Source organism: Trichechus manatus, unplaced genomic scaffold, assembly GCF_000243295.1.
Source record: "Trichechus manatus latirostris isolate Lorelei unplaced genomic scaffold, TriManLat1.0 scaffold00122, whole genome shotgun sequence".
NCBI classification, from domain to species: Eukaryota; Metazoa; Chordata; class Mammalia; order Sirenia; family Trichechidae; genus Trichechus; species Trichechus manatus.
In genome coordinates this window covers 624,721-646,614 of record NW_004444058.1, presented here as the reverse complement: position 1 = coordinate 646,614, position 21,894 = coordinate 624,721, and the positions used below count along the sequence as shown (strand labels likewise).

General features: G+C 45.2%; 1 protein-coding gene across 1 annotated transcript in view; it reads right to left on the bottom strand.

The window, feature by feature from the left end:
- Window positions 1–6,825: 6,825 nt before the first annotated feature.
- CEP104 (centrosomal protein 104) overlaps window positions 6,826–21,894 on the bottom strand; it is a 44,142-nt gene continuing 29,073 nt past the window's right edge. Inside the window, exons 14-22 of the mRNA XM_004384307.2 lie at window positions 18,169–18,375; window positions 17,715–17,822; window positions 14,662–14,698; window positions 14,378–14,444; window positions 13,451–13,559; window positions 10,673–10,811; window positions 10,380–10,447; window positions 9,021–9,111; window positions 6,826–8,115 (exon numbers count right to left, since the gene is read on the bottom strand). Of these exons, the coding sequence (XP_004384364.1) occupies window positions 8,000–8,115; window positions 9,021–9,111; window positions 10,380–10,447; window positions 10,673–10,811; window positions 13,451–13,559; window positions 14,378–14,444; window positions 14,662–14,698; window positions 17,715–17,822; window positions 18,169–18,375 (942 nt within the window). The 3' untranslated portion in view covers window positions 6,826–7,999. The remainder of the gene's footprint in view (window positions 8,116–9,020; window positions 9,112–10,379; window positions 10,448–10,672; window positions 10,812–13,450; window positions 13,560–14,377; window positions 14,445–14,661; window positions 14,699–17,714; window positions 17,823–18,168; window positions 18,376–21,894) is intronic.

Genomic DNA, 21,894 nt, shown 5'->3' with positions numbered 1-21,894 from the left:
TCATTTGATTTCTATAAATTCTTTGGATGTATTTATTAGTTGATAAAAGCAATTTGAAAATGCACTTACCCAGATGGCAACAGCAATGGAACATCACAAGGCTATGGATGTTTGGAGCCTTGTGCTGAAGCATCCAGTCTATGTGCAGAGACACTGACACTTTAAAAAAACAAAAAAGCTAAATGTTAAAAAAAAAAGCCACCACTGCACACCTTATGCCTCCAGGGAGAATTGGTGATACTATGTGGGTCAGCTTTTGTTGTGGTTGTTGTTGACAGTTGCTGTCCATTCAATTCTGACTCATGGCAACCCCACATGTGCAGAGTAGAACTGCTCCTTAGGGTTTTCAAGACAGAGCTTTCAGATGCAGATCGCCAGGCCCATCTTTTGTGGCACTCTGGGTGGATTCAAACCGATAACCTTTTGGCTAGTAGTTGAATGCTTAACTGTCTTTGCCACCCAGGGACCCCTAATGTATAAGAAACAACTGCAAAACCCTGGTGGCTACACAACAATATATGAACAATCTATAGTTCTTCCTATTATATGCCAGCTGCCAGTCAGCAGTGGTGCTGGCTCCTGGCTCAGGTGGATCATGGGTTGGCTCCATGTGCCTTCTCATGCTGGGACCCTGCCTGGAGGAGCACTCCTATCTGGTACGAGCTGTGCTCTCACGGCAGAAGGAAGCAACAAGATGGACAGAAGTTTTAATCGCTCTTGAGGCTGCTCACTGAAAGGTCAGAACTTCAAGTCTACCAAGAGGCACCTTGGAACAAAGGCCTGTGGATCTACTTCCAAAAAGTCAGCCACTGAAAACCTTATGAAGCACAGTTCTACTCTGACACGCATGGGGTTGCTGTGAGTCAGAATTGATTTGATGGCAACTGTTTTTTTGTTTATTCATTTCTTTGTTTTTATATGGCAGAGTGACATCCGCTACTGTTCCATTGGCCAAGAAAGTCACATGGCCAAGCACATGCTCAGTGGAGTAGGGAAGGGTCTTTTGCCTACTGGAGCACATGGCAAGGGTGGGAAGGGACCAATTCATGGGCAACCTGTAATAAAAGCTTCCACAGCTACTAAGGGAAAATTCTTTAGAATCACAGAATCTTCTGGTTGGAAGGAGCTTCAGACTTGAATCCTCTCCACCCCGTAACCCAGTCAGGGGCTCCTGTACTTCACCCCAGAAACAACTCTTCCCACCCTGCCTTGAACTCTGCCAATGCTAGACAGTCACTACGTCCCAGGGAAGCTCCATTGGAAAGACCATCCCTCGTGATAAGCCCAAGTCTGCCTCTCTTCCACTCACCCCCATTACTTCTGCATCTGCCCTCAGCACACCCCTCACCTCCCTTACAACAGCCTGCGACAGACATTGCTGGTGTCTAACTTTCTCCTTGTTACCAGAAGGCTTCCTTTAGGTGGCATTTGCCCAGCCCCAAGGGAAGAATCAGGGTTGGTCTAAGCCAGTCGTGGTGATCCTCTTTGCCAACAATTGTTCTAAGGATGTACTGTGACCCCCATCTGGTCAACAAGATAGAAGGGGAATCTGCCCAGGCCTCTTGGGGACACTTTCCTCCCTGAAAAGAGAGACATGTGAGGAGAAGCACGTTTATCTTCTCCCTCCCTTTGTTTTGGCTCAGCTCACTGTTGTTAGGTGCCGTCAAGTTGATTCCAACTCATACCGACACTGTATGAAAGAGTAGAATTGCCCTATAGGGTTTCCTAGGCTGTAATCTTTATGGAAGCAGATTGACAGGTCTTTCTCCTGTGGAGCCGCTGGGGGGTGGGGAGGGTTTAAACCTCCAACCTTTCAGTTAGTACCTGAGCACTTAACCTAGGGCTCCTTATAAAGGTTTTTTATGACCCTTTATTTTTAATAATTTGCCTAAAAGTTCTTTTGAGTTCTGTAGTCATTCCAGTCATTCTACAATTAACAACAGTTGTTTACCTCACCTTTCCAAACTTGCTCTGGAGGAAGCCAGCCACTATGTCGTGAGGACACTTGAGTGGCCAGAAACTGAGGCCTCCTGACCACAGCCAGCATCACTTTGTCAGCCATGTGAGGGTGCCATCTTGGACATGTGTCCTTCAGCCCATTAGCTTTCACATTGGTGCAGCTGAGGGGAAAAATGGTCTCCAGGCATGCCCTTTGGAAGACCCTGCACCAGAAGCAGGCAGACACAGGCTGGGCAGCATCGGCCAGCCCCTCCCATCTGGACTGGGGCCCAAGGCTGGTCCAGCCTGCGCTTGTGGGGCTCCCAGCACACCCTATGATAAGAGCATGGATGGGGTTGTGGTTTGTCCACCCCTGAAGCCCCAGGCCTGTCACAGGGACTCCCTCTGTACGAAGTGGAAAGCTGTGCCAGGTCCTCGGGGGTGCGGAGCCTGCAGAAACCTGCCATAGCCGTCAGGGCCCTGGAGGTGCCATGGAGAGGAACTGAGGCACTTCTGGGAAGGAAGAGGCCTTAGCCTAGGGGTTGGCAAACCTTTTTTGTAACAAAACTTTCTGCAAAGGCAATCTTAAGTAGAGTTTACTATGTAAATATAAGCAGGAAATGAGTGTTCTGGTGAGGATTGGGTAACTTCCCAACACAAGTCCAGGGAACTTAGGACCCTCTAGTGAGACCATGCGCCCCCTGGTCAGCACCCAGCACAGGTGCGGAGCCAGCTCGGGGGCTCGGGATTTAGAAAGGTGTTTGTGGGGGACCGGAACGTGCGTTCTCCGTCTAACTCTGACTCGTCTGGAGCTCCTGCCTTGGGGACGCATGACACCACGTGGGGATGTGTCTAGGCCACCGCACGTGCCCCAGCCCTGCAGGTGCGGCCTCACCCTCCGCAAGGCCAGGCCGTGGGCGGATGGTGCCCCGGGCCGGGTGGCCGTCCCTGCATACCGCGCCAGCACTGGAACCCCAGGGCGCCGGCCCCTGCTGGGTGTCCCAGCGTGCGTGTGCCCCGGGGCCTGCCAGCTCCAAGTCCTCCCGCGGCGCTACGACCAGGCCAGCCGGCGCCAGACCCCTCACCGGGCCCTGATGGCCGCCGGGCATGAAGTCGGCCCAGCGAGGCGGGGTGGGCCTAGGGTGCCGGGAAGGAGAGCGTTGCCTGGCCTGATGCCCTCTCCTTACAGGTGGGGACCAAGGCCTGCAGAGGGGAGGGGGTACCCAGGGACCTGCGACTCCGTCTCTGCCTACGGTTCCCGGACCTCACTGGAGGGGGCGCCGAGGTATGACAGGTAGGGGTATTTGAGACCGGAGCAGGGGTCCCAGGCGCAGGCAGATGGGGGGGGGGACGTGGGAGGCGGGCACAGCCCCGAGCCATCCCCAGCCTCGAACCCTGGGGTCGGTGAACAGCGTCCTTAGGGGGTGGGGTAACACGGTGGGAAGGAGGAAAGGGTGGGAGAAGATGCTCCAAGGCGGACAGAATGACAGAAGGCAAGGAGGCTTCTAGAAGAAACGCTCCTGGCACTGCTAGTATATTTAAGAACTTGGCATCTTACAGGGCGAGGCTGTTATTTTTAGGATTGATTTAATTTTTAAGAGCAACAAGCAAGTGCATACCTGAAAGCCTATTCGAAATGTGTGCTGTGGGGTTGATTCCGACTCATAAGGTTTCCTAGGCAGTAATCTTTGCGGGAGCAAAGCAGATCGCTGGGTCTCCCCGCCCCTCCTCGGCAGAGCAGCTGGGTGGGTTCCAACCGATGAGCTTTTGGCTAGTAGGTTAGTAGGCAATAGCTTAACCATTACGTCACCAGAGCTCCTCTATTTAAAAAATAAAAAATAAATTTGCCGTCGAGTCGATTCTAACTCATAGAGACCCTCCAGGACAGAGTAGAACTGCGCTGTAGGGTTTCCAAGGAGCAGCTAGTGGATTTGAACTGCCTACCTTTTGATTAGCAGCCAAAGCGCTTAATCACTGCACCACCAGGTTTCCCTGTGCAAAACACCACACTTTAAAGAACTCTCTTGGTGAGTATTACCTTTTTTTTTTTTCTTGGGCAAACCCTGAAAGAGCCAACAGCAGATGTAATTTATAGCTTATGCTGCACTTTTCTGAAGTTCTTTTCTGTTGAAAGTGTGCTCCTTCACTCTCTAGAGCACACACACTAGCCTTCTCGCTCTCTCCCCCTTCCCTCTCCCATGTACACCCACACACACCATCCCCCATGTACACAACACACTCTCCCCCATGTACACATACTCTTCCCCATGTACACACACACACACTCTCCCCCAGATACACACACTCCTCCATGTGGTACACAACGCACTCCCCCATGTACACACACACACACACGCTCCCCATGTATAGACACTCCCCCATGTACAATAGCCCACATTCACACACACACTCCCCCATGTACACCCACATAACTCACCAATGTGCACACTACCCCATGTACACACATACACTCCATGTACACACATGCACTCCATGTACACATACACACTCCCTCATTACACACACCTCTCCCCATGTACACACACTCCCCAATGTACACTCTCTCCCACGTACACACTCTACCACGTACACACACACATATGTATGTACATATGCACTCTCCACCATGTACACACACATTCTCTCATGTACACACACCTCTCTCCCATGTACACACACTTTCACCCCCATGTACACACATACATACTCTCCCATGTACACACTCTCCAATGTATACACACACACACACACACACAACTTTTCTATGTATATATACACACAGATACAATGAAAAAGTTCTATTCAGTAAGATAAAAATTTTAAAGTTGTTTTTGCTGTTGAAACTGTAATACTTTAAATTTTAACTTAATATATATTTGTGTAAAGGAAATAAAAAGTACAATAAAATCTCAAAATGGAAACAATTACAAAATCATTATCCAAGCTGATGTAACGGTAACAAAACCATTACTACAAATCAGCCCAGAAAATGCTACATTTTTACTTATTAAAAAAAAAAACAAAGACTTGTTGGCTAGTTGAAGATACCCTCTTTCCAAGGGTAGAAAAACACATGAAGAGACTATGAAGTATAATCCTCAACGGTGCAAATTTAGAGAACTTATAGATGATTTTTAATTTATTCCAGAGGATAAAATTGGTCAATAATTTTCTCTAATTATACTTAGCTTAAAACCTTTTAGCTTCTAAATTCTCATGGAATCCAGACTTTCTGAAGCCATGGAGGCTGAATGAACCTCTGAAACTACTGCACTGAGATAATCCTTTAAAACTTAAACCAAAATTATCCCCTGAAGTCTTCTTAAAACGAAATAATAGTTCAGCTTAACTAGTAAAGAATGTCTGCCTTGAGCAGTGTGCTCTTTTAAGATCTATCTGTATGGGATCAAACTGACAACAGCAACTCAAAAGATTAGATAGGAAACTTACGGGGCAGTGAGTTTATGTTAATAAGGAAGGAACAACTTGGAAAACCAGGGTGAGAATAGGTGCACAACTCAAAGAATGGAATATCACTAAATTGTACATGCAGAAACTGTTGAATTGGTGTATGTTCTGCTGTGTATATTACCAACAACAAAAATCAAATAAAATATAAAGAAGAGAGGAAATAATACATATAAAAAGAACTGACAGAATTGTCAGAAGTCATTTCATTTTAAATGGTTGTTATCTAGACATGCAGTGCTACTGACAGAATCAGTAATATGTCTGGAAAAAAGGAATGAAGAGACAATACTTTTCTTCTCATTTCAGTATATGCCACGGTATATTCAGACAAGTATAACCGTAACTGGTAACCATGAAATAAACTGTTATAAACATTATAAAAAAATAAAAAAAACAAACCTTTTAGCTTCTTTAACAGTAAGCCCATTCTGACGAATAACCTATTTTAGGAACCAAACTCTCTCATGACAACTTAATATTGACTGCCTCTTTTCTCAGCAATTTCAATTTACTCTCTGAGGTTTCAGGGCTGACCTACAGTTGCATGTTTACTAAAGGAAATGTAATTACGATTCTGAAATAAAAATGACAAAACATTTAGTGGTTGTTTTATTACATTAATATATTCAGCGTGAATTAACCCCAAAACCCTAAAACAACAACAAAAATAAATTACTTAGATATTTTATCATTCTGGTACCTGAAATAAAGACAAATAGAAAACCATGTTAAAACATTAAAAAGTTGAAAATTTTCATTAAAATTATTTACATTTGTATTCTAATGCCCAATTTACAGATACAGTTCTTTTAAATTATTAATAGAATATTTTGAAATACGAAAATAATTGAAATAAATATTATTAAATATCCACAACATATGAATGAATTCAAATTCAGTTCTTAATGTTCTAAATGTAGATATTTATTTATGAATGGCCAAGGGATCTTACAGGTTGTTTTTTAATTTTTTACCCTTTATTCTTGGTCCCTTAATAGTAACTCTGTAAGGCTTTTGATAGCCACTAATCACTGCCAGTCATCATCTCGACATAAATAAACGATTCTTCTGTGACCACCAAAAGACTAACCTGTTTTAAATACACCCAACTTTGCTTTTCAATCATTAAAAATTAAACATCTTTACAAATATCTTTCTTAAGTTACAATATATAGAAAACATTATACATGTATATCTTTTAAACGTTTTGATTGGGGAGGAAAGAATAATTCCTTGGATAACTTTTCTCATATTGGTCTGTTTAAAGAAGCATTTTATTTATACTTTAAAACGGGTTAGAAAATAATGGTGAATATCTCTTTGAAACCAGAAAAGATCATTTTATAAATATCTTGGCATCTGTACTTTGCTTTATAAAGTGTTACATTATTTCTCCCTCCCTCATTTTTAATGTAGTATTTTTTAAAGTTAAGTATTTTGGTAGGTCTTATTCTTGCTCAGTATTCTGAGTCAACCACATTTTAGTTAGCTAAAACTGGAGATTAGTTAATGCAAACTCATGGTTACTAACATATCCAGGGAGCACACTGCTCAACTAGCTATGAGTTTTGATACTCTGTTGTTGCACAAGGTTGGGAATTAAACAATATTTATACACTAATTGTACTGTACAAATTTCATCAATCTCAAGCATTTCTCACTGTCATTTTGAAAGCCTGCCCATATGACATTCAGGAAGAAGCAAAAATCCTCATCACTGGAAGGGGTGGGGGACAAATATTTTGGTGCTGAAAGGACAGCTAATTTTCTGTCTCTAGTAGACTAAGCACAGTCACAGCTGCATTAGTGTTGACCTTACTCCATCTGGGGGTGCTCGGCTGGGACAGGCTAGGGGCTCTGCAGGGAAGTGAAGACTACGCAGACAGCACAACTCAACAGTCGGCCACCAAGGGGAGTGCCCAGGAGGGCCGACCCTCAGTAACTTTTGTTCTTTTTAGACTTCCTTTTCACCTTTATTTCTGTGGGAGTGGCAAACACGTGCTCTGGAGGTACTGAACCCTCTTCTACCCCGTGGCTAAGTGCCCTGGGCAGCAGACCTAGCAGACAGTTAGATGCTCCTGAAGCCCTGGCTCTCCTCTGACTGCATCTGTTACCACTGCCCAGTGGGGCCACAGCCCTGGGGACACTCTACCCCACGTGGAGAGGCTACGATGCAAATGGTCAGAGAATGTCTTACGATGGTCACTCCTACGAGCTAAGAAGGGCGGCTGCTCTGCCTGTGCCGTTTCCTGACATGCTGCTCCTGCCTGTCAGCTGCCACGCTGAGCTTCCTGTGCAAACAAAACCAGTGCTCTGCTGTGTCACGAAGGCCTGAGAAGCCAGAAACCTGAAAGCCAAGAGATAAGTGAGGTTTGGTGCTCGGGGGTCCAGGCTCTTTGGTCAGTCCCACGCCCGTCATTTAACGGGAGCTGACACTGCTGACAAGCAGAGGACGTGCTCGGCCAAGAGCCGTGTGGTGGCAGCAGCGGGCCCGGGTGCCAGTCCCAAAGGCCGATTTGAGGAGAAATGGTTCAGAATCAGAGAGCCTGCCCCGTCATGCACGGTGACAAGGGAACCAGTACTTGTTGCATCATCGCTTTGTGTATGTCCTGCTGGAGCTTTTACTCAGGCCCCTCTTTGGGGTGGGGATCTTGCTCCCAGCCTTCAATCCCGAGGTGCCCGCTCTAGTCATTGCTGAGCCTTTCCCTGCAGTGAAAACACAGACACACAAAACACAGGCCCCACGTTAGAAGGGAGACTCACAGGATCACAGTGCACAAAGGACAGTGATTAGACACTGGCGGGGGCGGGGGCGGGTGGGTGCAGGGACAGTTCCCATCGCTGTCCACAGGAGTCTGCACGAAGTCGGGTGGTCGGGATCAGCACTGAGGACAGCGGCCCCTCCTGCCTGCCTTCAGGATGAGGGCGTGGCTGTGAGGGGGGCTGCAGGCTGTGGGTGAAGATGCACAGGTGAAGGCAGCAGGAGCTCCAGGAGAAAGCAAGCCTGAGGCAGCTCCCCGCTCAGTCAGTCAGGAAGAAAGGGAACAGCCAGAGGCCTAGACGTGAGCTTACTGTGCAGGCTACCTCTCTGCACCTTTATCTCCTCATTTAGACAGAGAGGTTGTTGTGAGGATTAAATAGCCAAATCCCTGTGCAAAATGCCTCACACAAATACTCAGTCAGTGTTATCATTACCATATGCAGGCGTCACTCCTAAAATAAAGTTGTGTACCCAAAGTCTTCTGGTGAGGAATAACTTTTATTAATAGAGCACAGAAGATATTCTTGTAAGGCCCCCTAAGTCTGACATGAAATAGCTACTTCCACAGTCTAAAGTCAGGTGGTGGCGCATCAATGGTCTACTCTCATTTCACGTTTCTAAATACTTTGGGGTCCTTCATGTGAAAAGACACTGAGAACAAAAGAGTGTGCCCCGGAGGAGTGCCCACCAGGCGTGGCTGTGTCACTGAATGATGCCTCCCGAGAGAGCAGCTGCATCTGGCCACAGGGGAAAGACATGTGGTCACGTGACCGGCCCGCCCCTGAAGGACTCGCAGACATGAGGGAAGAGACCCTGGTGGGCGCTGGCAGTGGCGCGTGGAAGGCCTTACCTGGTGGTGGTGCCTGCACTTTGTGCAGGACATGTGTCTTGCGCAGGTTCATGGTGCAGCCGGCGGGACCCATCAGATGAGCCTTCCACGCCTGCAATGAGAGGAGAGGCCAGAGGCATGTGATCAGGCCACACAGCGGCTTCGGCTGCTTCCACAGCATCAAGGACAACTTACGGCTAAAGCCAAAAATAAGAGGCAGCCACTGGCCACAGCGTGGAAGGATGGCTCTGTGCCCAGTACAGATGCCCCTCAGGTGCACTACACTGGCCCCTGCAGTCTGTGCAGAATGCGCCTCAGAAAACACACCTGAGTCTCAGAGCATGGGCTTAAACAAAAAGTGGTCATAAAGGTCATCAACTGATAAATAATGTGGTATTCCATGTGGAAAGCAGATGAAGAGTGGAATGAACTTGTTGATGGTCTTATAGCATTTAACTGCAGTTCCTTTACTCTTATGCATAATTTGTTACGTATTTGAAATTTTCAAAGAGAGAATGAATAGCAGTTGGATAACTGGATAGAGATAAGTTCGTGGGAGAGCCTATATTCCCTGTGTGATCTGTGAGTTTTCTGTGGTCAAGAGGATGCTGCAGGGACTGCTGGGTTTGAGTCACCTTGCTGGTTGTCCTGCATCCAGGAAGGCTTAGACAAGGAGAGCTGCACAGCCAGAAGCAGTGGGTAGACTGCAGGGGACAGCAGTAAGTAGGTCTGGGAGGCATGGTAGGCAGGACCCACAGGGGCTCAGCACTTGATGCCTGGCACATGGGGGGCACCACCAGCCAGTTGTGTTAGCCAGAGAGCCAGATTATCCGTCTTGAAGTCTCTGACTCCCCTCTCGTCCCTCCCTCTGCCTCTAACAGCATGTGGGGATCGAAGGGTAGGCATAGGAGACAGCGTCCTCTCCTCACCAAGCAACTGAGCCACAGTGTGGCTTGCACTGAGGGAGGCAGGAGAGCTCTGAATTAGATATGAAATAGAATTCACAAACTGGACAGGGTTAAGTTTTATTAATCAAAAGGGACCAGAATGTTCCAGAACTGGCCAAGATGTCATCTAGGGCCTCAATAACTAGGTGAAAACAAAGGCTAGAAACAAAACCATTTCATGCTTGTATCCCAATGAGTTGAGACTCCTCAAATAAACCATTTATTAACATTAAGCTATCGCATTGAATATGTAGGTAAATAGAATGACTGTTGAGAAAGCTCAACTATTTCCTCCAACAACCGTCCTGAGAGAGAGAGAGAGAGAGAGAGAGAGAGGGGTTCAGCAGTACCATCATCATCATCACTGTTATTATCCAATAGTAGTGAGTTAAACACTCAAGTGCCAGTCACCCTCCTGGGTTAGACCACTCACCTCTTCTCCAGGCGAGAAGTTCTCGTGGCACAAAGGACACCTATTTGCCAGCTTCTCTGACTTGGAGGCTGAAATGATTTTAGTAAAACAAAGTCAGTTACTCCTATGACATTGAGGTAGCACTTGGATGAGAAGGAGAACAACAGAGCCTGCCAGGCACTCTGTAACCCCCAGGGCACTCAGAGACCCTGTCAGCAGTAGCACTGTTCACAAGGAGGACCGCCTGCTACACAGAGGGCACTTGGGGATCTTGACAGGGGCCTGCCAGAGGATAGCCACCAAGGAGTACTCACGATTGCAGTCTTTGGTTTTGATGTGTCTGGGCAGCTCCTCCTTCAACACCGCCTCACTGCAGCGGTAGCACTTCCCAAACCCGTCCTTCCTGTCACACTCTGTCAGCAGGTGCTCTGTCAGGCTGGCTATCTCCACCACCTGGGCCAGAACATAGAGCAGAGCAGCTGCTGAAACACTGGCGGGCTTCCTGCCCCACTGGCCGACGGGATGTGTGTGAGGGCCTTCAGGGCTTAAACCAAAAACCAAACCCATTGCTGGCGAGTTGATTCTGACTCATAGCAACCTTACAGGATGGAGCAGAACTGCCCCATATGGTTTCCAAGGAGCAGCTGGTGGATTCGAACTGCTGACCTTTTGGTTAGCCGCCGAGCTCTTAACCACTGTGCCACCAGGACTTCTTCAGGACTTAAGACCTCCAGAAAAGGCTTTGGTGTCATTTACCTGTGGGGTGAGCGAAGCCATCTTTTCTCTCTGGTGCTCACAGCACAGAGCTTGTGGACCCATCCACCACGCTCTGCAAAGACCTCAGGTCCTCCTCTCACGTTACCTGGCAGCATATCAAGGCCATTGCTAAGGGGTGGGGAGGGTGTGCTAAGGTTAATTTGAATGGGATACTTGCATTAGAAGGCAGAATAGCCTGTGGTTAAATGTGTGACCCTGGATTCAAATCCTGGCTCCCACTTACTTCTAAGAACATGCACAGAAACAGAATCACAAAAGAGAGCTAAGAGATCTCTCACCACACTGATGTCTTTGGCTGGAAGGACCTGTGTACACCCTTGAAAGAAATTCCTTGCCCTGGGACTTCTGCACACTGCTGAAGGAAACAATTGGCCTGTTCCCGATCATCTACACTGGGGTTAGAGTCTGCCCTGCCAGGTAGAGGGACAGCTGATCAGGTGAGAGGACCTGCCAGTCAAGCTGCCTCCTTAAGCCTGAACGGGCCCTAAGATAAAAGGAAGAGGCTCTTTCTTCTCCTGATTCGCCTCCGTTATGGAAGGAAGACCTGTTGCATCAGAGAAGAGATTTAAAACCTGGGGCAGGGAAAGATTTCATAAACAGGGCACAAAAACCATTAACCATGAAAACGACTGATAAGGTAGACAACATTAAAATGAAAAACTTCCATTAGTCCACATTAAGACAATGAAAAGGCAAGACAAAGAGTGGCAGAAGATAATTACAATACATATAACTGATCAGTAAAACCAGCTGCCGTGGAGTCTACTCCGACTCGTGGTGACCCCGTTTGTGTTAGAGTAGAACCGTACTCCACAGGGTTTTCAATGGCTGATTCTTCAGAAGTAGACTGTCAGGCTTTTCTTCCGAGGTGCATCTGAGTAGATTCAACCCACCAACCTTTTGGTTAGCAGCCGAGTGTTAACCATTTGGACCACCCAGGAACTCCATATAACTTACAAAGGACTCCTATCCAGATACATAAAGAATTACCACAAATCAGAAAGAAAAAGAATGTCAACCCAATTTTTTTTTTTAAAAAAAAGATAAGAACAGGCACTCCACAAAGTCTAGCCAAATGGCCAATAAATGGACAGGTGCTCGACCTCACAGCTCATCAGGGAAATGCAAATCCGAAGTGCACAAGATACCAAGAAGCATCCACCAGAATGGTACAAATGGAGAAGACTGGCAGTACCAAGTGTTGGTGAGGATGTGGAGCAGCTTCCACATGCTGCTGGGGGGGTGTCAGCTGGGGTCCAACCACTGTGGAACGCAATCTTTCTCTAAAGCTGAACACTCGCACAGCAATTCCACTCTTGGGTACATGCCCCAGAGTGCATTCATGTGTGCTCCAGAAGACACACATGAGAGTGCTTGTAGCAACACTACTCATAGAAGCCCCCCACTGGAAACAACCCGAATTCCATAAACAGGATGGATGTATACATTGTGGTATAGTCAAACTGCGGGAATACTGTGAAGTAAGAAAAGAAACTATAGCATGGGACATGATACAAAATAATTACATATTTATGTCACTGAACTGTGCATGTAGAAATTTTTGAAACGGTGTATCTTTGGCTACGTGTATTTTCACCAGAAAAAAAAAAGGTTGAGAAGATAGAGGGTTAATATGTTGTGGGGTTGTTAACCAATGTCATAAAACAACATGTGTACTACTGTTTCATGAGAAACTATTTGTTCTGTAAGCCTTCACCTGAAGTACAATAAAAAAAAAAAAAAAAATTACATATTGTAGCATTCCATTTACATAAAGCTGAAAAAGCAAGAAACACAAATGTGTGGTGTTAGAAATCAGGACAATGATGACTTTGGGGAGGAGGACTGAGGTGTGGTGGAGGAGTCCCTGGGTGGTGCAAATCCACCCGGAGGGGCCTCAGAAGAAAGGTCTGGCAATGTACTTCTGAAAGGTCACAGCCAGTGAAAACCCTGTGGAGCACAGTTCTACTCTTACATTCGTGGGATTGCCATGAGTAGGAGTCGACTTGATGGCAATTGGTTTGGTTTCCGGTTTGAGTGGTGGTGGTACTCTGTCTTTCTTGACCTGGGTGGCAGTTACACAACTGAGTTTCTTGTGTGATAATTCCTTGAGCTGTAAAGCTTATGATTTGTATACATTCATACTTCAACAGAAAAGTAAAACATCACAACCCAAAGCAGAATGGGGTGATGTGTACTCAGTTACTTTCCCTCTGACAACACTAAAACTAGATGGTTTTGTGCCCAGGGCCTCTCAGGAGTTGCTGGCTCAAGCCCACAAGCTGGGTCCGGTCCGACTGTGTCCAGCGCCTGACCTGCTTGCAGTAGTCACATCTCGTCAGCATCAGACAGTGCTTCCAGTAATGCAGGTCCAGGCCTTCCTCTGTGAAGGACTCATTCCTTTCCCCACAAAAAATACACAGACTGAAACAGAGCAGAAAAGTGAAGAATGAATGCAAAGACCTAGTTCAGTAGGACCCGCTTCGCTCCTACGTTTGCCAGTGTCAGTTGTGTACGCCTTCCTGTCTACTGCGTCTCACCATGGTCTGCCCTCAGGGCGGGGGCTGGGCCGCTAAAGTGCCAAGTGAGAGCCCTCCCCGAGCAGGTGCTTACGATTAGCTTACGATTCCTTCAAATTCTAACTTTGCCATCATAATCAGGCAGACAGGAAATTTAAGTCACAAGAAAAGATAAGATGGAGACATTTCTCATAGGGTCTTTGTCGATGAGTCCTGGCCACTGCTTAGTAAACAGTGTTTTCTGCTACAACATTTTGTACCTGTAACAGCAATTTTGACAAATATGCTGCTAACTCCTATTGGGGTAAAGAGAGGGAAAATCATTTGGACTTACTGAGTGCTAATGCTGATTGGGTTAGAAGGCAATTTTCCTAGCTTTAAAAATTACTGGAAAAGGTCAACTGATTTACATAATCTTAATGAACAAACAAGGAACCCTGGTGGTACAGTGGCTAAGTGCTCGGCTGCTAACCAAAAGGTTGGTGGTTTGATCCCACCAGCTGCTCCACGGGAGAAAGATGTGGCAGTCTGCTTCCGTAAAGATTACAGCCTTGGAAACCCTCTGGGGCAGTTCTACTCTGTCCTACAGGGTTGCTATGAGTCGGAATCGACTCAACGGCAGTGGGTTTAATGAAAGAACTAAGAGAATGTTTATTTTACAGTGTTTTTATGTGGTTAGTGCCTTTATGAATTACATAATAGGCTAAAGACAACATTACTCACTGATCCAAATAATGATTATCTGGAGTTTCTGGAGCATTAGGTGGGTCAGCTTTCCTTCCTTGAGTGTCTGATCAAAAAAAAAAAAGCAGTTTAAATAATTTTTTTGTAGAACTTATTTTCAAATTTTCAGTAACAAGTCTGATTTAAAGTATACTTTAAAAATATCATACAAGTTAATAAGGGTAGTATTTTAACATTCAGTTCTAAAATGCCTGAAATACAGTAGGTGCTGAATGAATAAAAGTAGTTTCTTTGTGGGGCTTCATGACATGCGTTGTACCTACCCTGATTCTTCGGCTTCATGGCATCACTTTCTTTTTCCTAAGACACAAAACGGGCAGGTTAGGGACATGTAGTAAGTGCTTAATAAGATGTGTTGAATAAATGACTAATTTAGGAGTTAAAATGTTCTGCACGCCAAGGTGGGCTCTGGCAATACAGGGGTGACTTGGCCGATGGGCCTTCTGTTGTACTCTTCTCTGCCAGGATCCTTCCCTCTCCTTTTTTCCTTTAGTTTAGGTGTGCTAATGCCTGCTGGTTTGACTGGTCACGGGGCTTAATCTAAAAAAACCAAACCTGCTGCTGTTGAGTGGACTCTGACTCATGGTGACCCCATGTGTCACAGAGTAGGACCGTGCTCCATAAGGTTTTCTTGGCTGTAATCTTAAGCAGACTGCCAGGCTTTTCTCCTGAGGCATTGCTGGGTGGGTACCCGTTTGCACTACCTAGGCACCTGGGGTCTACACTGACTGAGTGGATCTGACAGAAGAGGCTCATTACTGGTTATTGGTCTCACGTGTTGGTTCAGGGGCTATGCTGCTGTGGTGTATGGGGGCAGATGGGGCCCAGCGTTTGTGGGCTGGCCCTGGGTGAGGCTCCCCCTGCTAAAGGTCCTGGGCTGCTCCCCAGCTGTCTTTGCCATCTGCTCTCTGTCCTAAAACCTTGAGAAACCCTTTATCAATTCTCCCTGCTGTCCAGCCTTCTAAACATTACTATAGTCTCTATAATAATGGTCAATTCGATAAAGTCTTAGATTCCTATTCCTAGGGTGACCAACCATCGCTGTTTGCCCAGGACTGAAGGGGTTCTGGGACTTTCAGTTTTAAAGGAGGAAACAGGGAATGAGTTGGTCATGTGACATACAATCATTTAAACGGATGAATTACAAACACAAATACTGTCCTCTATAGGGAATTAAATTTCACCTGATAGTAAGTAACTTTTCTCAGACCCAATCACTGAACATGGAACAAACATACAAGAAGACAATTTTAGAATGGGAAGAGGACTTAGGAGAGTAACTTCGAACTCGCATGATTTATATACTTATAAAGAAAACTAATCTAACGTGATAGGATTCTAGGGATCCAAAAAAAAAAATCCTGCTGATAAGAGATGGGCTTGTATACTTTGCAGGGAGACAATGTAAACAGAATGTAAAACGTATTTTAGTTTTAAATTTTATCTTACCTATATTTTGAACGGAGCCCTGGTGGCGCAGTGGGTAAGTGCTCAGCTGGTGGTTTGAACCCACCAGCCACTCCACAGGAGAAAGATGTTAACAGTCTGCTTCTGTAAAGATTTTACAGCCTTGGAAACCCGATGGGGCAGTTCTACTCTGTCCTATAGGGTTGCTATGAGTTAAATCGACTCGACGGCAGCAAGTTTTTGTTGGGTGGGTAGTCTCTGATATGATTTTAAACAGCAAGTCTTCTCAAGATCTATGGTTTCAGAAGGAGTCCTGGTGGCACAGTGGTTAAGAGCTCAGCTGCTAACCAAAAGGTCGGCAATTCAAATCTACCAGCCACTCCTTGGAAACCCTATGGGGCAGTTCTATTCTATTCTATAGGGTGGCTATACTTAGAACAGCTTAGGAAACTAATTATTAAGTTTTTAAACCATTTTTTTCCCCTACAACTCAGAGCTATCAGGCAATTTAAAAGCATTCTGTAATTCTCAGGTGAGTGTTCACCAATCGCACTGTCTGAAATAGCAGGCCCGGCCCACCCCGCCACCTTGTTGCAGGATGCAGCCTCTTTGTCATGTCCCAGCACCCCCGTGTGCCATACGTCTTTTGCTTTCCTTTCACTGTCTGCCTCCTCCCTGGAGCACCAGCCCCACGAGGGCAGGGACCCATCTCGTGCCCTCTGTACTTCCAGAGCCCAGGCTGTGCCTGGCACGCAGCAGGCCCTCAATAAACATTAACGGCATGCATGGAAGCTGGTGCATGATGGTGTCTAAGGTGCTGTCTAGGGGGATGTAACCCGCCTTAGTGACCCCAACAGTGTCTAAGACCAGACACCACTGAGGGCTCACCACAGCTCCTCTGGGCCATGAGGGGAGAAAGCAGGGATTGAGCATCAGATTTGAGGCTAAGACTTGGCTTAGCCACTAATGACCTTTGTGACCGTGACTAAGTCACCGAGGTTCCCTTAATTTGCCTCCTTATTTGTATAATATTAGGGATAATAGCTAATGCATGCCCAGCCTGCTTCAGAAGAGTTGCGGGGAGAATATGAATGTATGTGAACGCTCTCAGTGAACCACAATCTACTACATAGGGGATTATTCCCCACCGTGGTCCCATCCATCTCCTTTCTGCCTCTTTTCCCACCCCCCATCAGCCTCTTTTTCCTTTCATTATTGCTATTCTGAGGTTCCAGCATTTAGGTGAAAAGTTACTGTGACTTTTTGTCATAGGAATTTTATCATATATTCTGTCATATTTTCTTTATTTTCAAAAGAAACCTTCTTTCAACTTAAGGACCTTAATCACAAAATTAGTGTTATGAAATTAATTTAAATTACAGAAGCCGGGCAGTTTAGAAGGACAGCGTTTATATTCAACCAAACTGTATCTGCTCACACTACGTCTGATATCTCCTACAGGCTTAAGAGTACGGGTCTCCTGGAGTAGAATATTTACCTGAAATCTTCCTATTTCAGCGCACCGAACTCAGGCCTTCATATTCAAATTTATTTTTCTCCTTTGCCTCTGTAGGAGGCTATGGAGCTAAAGAGGAGATAAGACACTTTTCCTTTATTCCTTTCTTTTATCCACTTTATAAGTCTTCAAAAGTTTTCTCTCTAAACACATACAGCAACTCAATCCAGTCCCTACAGATGAAGAATGTGGCTGACAGATGATTCAAACCATCTAATGGAGCATTTCTTTTTTTTTATAAATTTATCCCAAACCTAATTTGAAAAATGATAAAAAATAAAGACACCAATCTGTATAATCTCACAGATAAACTGTGCTACTACACAATGAAATAACTGGTCATGTGATGTCAACCTAAAGCACATGGATAACAGATGTGTTAACCTCTCCAACCTGGACTTCCACCTGGATTTCTTTGAGTGCCGCCAACTGTCCTTGTAAAACTTTAATTTCTTCTTTCTTTTGCCTTTCCACTTCTTCTGTGGCTGCCTTTTTCTGTGCCTGTTAAGAAAATTATCTTTCCATTAGAGTAGCTTTTTAGGGTAGTCTTAGAAATTGGGAGACAAATTATAACATGTAAATTAGGTTTCTTATACTTTTATAAGATTCATTAAGACTAATGACATGACCAGGGTTAAAGTAAATTCTCCAGATTCATTAAAAAAATGTTTATTGACAGATAAAAATGGCAATGTCCTCATGGTTATCCTTATTCCAGTTTACAGATGGGGAAATGGAGGGTCTCACAGGCAAAAAGGGACAGGCCCTGGCTGTAGCTCCTTGAAATAGTGATGTACAAAATACCTTTTAAAATAATTAGATTATAATTTCATGGAAGTTAACTTACCCTAATTTCAGCTTCTGTAGGTTTGCCATCTATTTTAGCAAATCCCTCAAAAATTGTTTTGTAGAGAATGTTTTTGCGCGTGTTGTTGTCATCTGGAGGAAGGTACTCTAGAATAAAAGCCCGGTGCTGTTTATACATGTCCAAAATAATTCTAACCGCTGTTTCTCGTACCTCATATACTCTATGCGCCAGGGCACTCACTGAAAACTAAAAATAAAGCCAGGAGGGTTTCCCGTTGTTATTGATTCTTGAAATAATGAAGCTTATTTTTTCCAGCATAAAAGGACTATATGTACATTATGAAAATTGAAAAAAATAAGACACACAGAACTCCATACATTAATATAAACATAACTTTTTCCACAGTTTATCTTACATTAGAAAAAATAATAAACCTGCTGCCATCGAGTTGATTCCAACTCATAGTTCAAATCATGACGTCAATACAACTTGTGTTTTGCTTTTTTCCACATAATGTTTTAACAAGTATTTTTAGGTTATATCCTTTCCATAAACGTCATATTAGATATTATGAAATATTTCAAACATTCAGAAGTATAAATATAATAAACTCCCATGTACCCAGCATCTAGATTTCACCAGTGTTAAATTTTGATGTGTTTGTCTCAGGTCTTTTTATTTCTAGGAAATCAAACATTATAATTACAGTGCAAGCCCCCTGTGTGTGTCTCCCCACCTGCTGTCCTCTTCTCTTCCTTGGAGATGGCACTCTACTGAGGCTGGGAAGCATGCTTCCCACCCATATTTTCTGATGAGTTACAAAGACTGACCTATCCATAAGTGTACATATGTACGGGTGCAGATGCACGTATCATTATTTTGTTTTAAAATTGCAAATAGTACACTGTGCTTGTCATTTTGAACCTTTCTTTTTTTCTACACAACACTATGTTTTCAAGAGCTATGCACATTCATCCATACTGGTCTATTTTATTCATTTTAACTACTCTGTGGTATTCCAGCCCATAAACACATCATAACACATTGATCCGAGCTGAGGCTGATGTGAACAAGCTAGGTGAATCCGACATCTCCATGACGGTGCTTGGGCATCGTGGCCTCCGGGCCTGGCCTTCTCACATCCAGCAACCTCATCCTGCCTCAGCCACACACTCAGGTTTCACCCAGTTCCTGTCATTTCCAACCACAGCACACCTCTATAAGGACTAACTTTAAGGGTCCTACTCTTTATCACCACCTATCTTTCCAGTTCACTTTTTCTTGTACTACTCCCCCCTCCCCTGACAATTCTTTAACCCATGGGACCTTCCATCCACTCCCACTACCCACACCATATTTCCCCATCAATCATTCCCCCCTCAAGTCTTTGCCTACCTCCGTGTCCAGGCAGATTGTGTGGTCCATGCTTACAGTCGTTCCTGGCATTCATGTACACCCTCAGAATCCCAGGCCCTTTCTCCTTCCTTTGTACTCCCCAGGCAAAGCTGAATGACTGGAGCCCTACCAGTCATGTGACTGGTTTCACTTTAGATTTGCAGCCACACCATCCGGGGGTTCTCAGCACTGCACAGCAACCTGACCTGCAACACTTCCCTGGGTAGTCCACTCCCCCAGACTTCAGATGGCCATTGCATATGTGCTTCTCTCCTCTCACCACCCCTTCTCAGCTTCAAGCTGACTTCCTCCTTAAGAAGATGACTGTCCCTACTCCACTCTGGGGCCAATCTTTCTCCAGCCTACTTGAGACTTGCCCTTGCAGTCACCACCCCCCGCCCCAAGCCTGCTTTTATCAGCTTCTCCCTCTGGATCATTCCCATCAGCATAGAGATAGACCAAAACTTGATTATGTGTTCAACAAGCCCGTTTCCTTCCTTCCTTGGTGCACAGCTATACTGTACTTCCCAGTGCCCCGAAGTTAGTTGGCTGAGCCACTCCCACCTACAATCCTCTAGTCACTTTCCTTTATTCAGTGACCTTGGAGGTCATGGGTGAAAGCTGGTGGCATCATACAGGAAAGAAACTGGGTCCCTGGATGACTGTGTGGAGCAGAGCACCCCCTATCCTTGTAAACTGCACTGGACCATGACAAGAACGAGCTCTCAATTTCTACGTGTGAAGCCACTGAAGCTTTAGAGTTTGTTAGTGTGGCATGGCCTAGCTTATTGTACCGAATGCTTAAACTAGAATCTTGAAGTAGGGTGCTACACAACAAGAATTTAAATATGTCAGCAGGCTTAGTGGTTATGTGGTGAGGAGCAAGGTAACGGAACTTGGAGGCAGGAAAGATGGTAACCCATGCTATATAGGAGCAGAACAGTTGATACAACTGTTGCCTACTATAACTTTGAAGGCAGATCATGGGCCTGCTGAGCTGGTAGCACTAGGAGAAATGGATGGAAATAATCAGGGTGTTTGTGTGTTTTAGCTACAATTGGCTGACTCTGGAAAGTTTTACAAAAGAAATAAATGAGCTCAGTAAAGAATTGGCAGTTTGCAATTAGTAATAAGAAGACTTTCTCTGAGAGAGATGGCAAGTACTGGCAGGGTTGAGCACAGGAGTAAGTGATCTAACTTGCGTTTAAAGGAGCGCTCTGACTGCTGCATTGAGAACAGACCATAGTGGGCAAGGTGAGCAATCTTGGGTGGTAGCAGTGGGGTGGTAAGAATGGTCAGATTCTGGATGTACTTTAAAGGAAAGCCCATAGCACTTGCTGATGAAGATTTGAGACAAAGAGAGAAATCAAAAATGATTACAAGGTTTGTGGGCTGAACAAATGAAAGAATGGAGCTGCCATTAACCAAAATGGGGGAAGGTTGGAAGGCTGGAAGGGACAGTCGGGTGGATTTGGACATGCTAAGTTTGGGTCTTACTAACATCCACGTGGAGAGGTTGAACAGGCAACTGGTTATGAGTCAGAAGTTCAGGGGAGTGGTCCAGGCTGGAAATATATGTGTGAGAGTCTTGAATAAACAGGTGGTGTGCAACTGGATGAGATCACTGAGGCAATATGTGTACATAGAAAAGAGAAGAATAGGGCCTGGGCCCTTCAAATTTTAAAGTCAGAAAGACAAAGAAGAATCACATGAAGCTGAGTGCTGAGAATACCAGGAGCCTGTGGAGTTTGGGAAGCCAGGTGGTGAGAGTATTTCAGAAAGGGTTATTTATTTCAAAGTTTTCTGCTTACTAAAACAGGTCTAAATCACACCTCTACTAATAAAACTGATGAATAAGAATGCACCTTATATGACTCTGACCTTCCTGATCATTAAGTTTCATTATGTCAGGTCCAAATCCAGGTCTGTGTGAGTCTATGGATATGTGGAATCGATAAAGACGAGAGACGGCACTTGAATCCCACACAACTGCTTCCCTTTCTCCATGTGACAGAGATGGATACAGACTCGATACGTGAGTGGGCCAGGAACACAGCACTGTGATAGCCTTCATCTACTGGGCTGGCCAAGATGCTGGCTAAACACTCAGAATGGTACTTTCAACATGTCTGAAATCAGGAAGTAGTGGATTTTTGACTGGCAGAAAATTTCTCTCCTATAACTTGCAGATTGAGAATACTGAATATACCATGGACTGCCAAAAGAACAAACAGGTCTGTCTTGGAAGAAGTACAACCAGAATGCTCCTTAGAAGCAAGGATGGCGAGACTATATCTTACATACTTTGGACATGTCGTCAGGAGGGATCAGTCCCTGGAGAAGGACATCATGCTTGGTAAAGTACAGGGT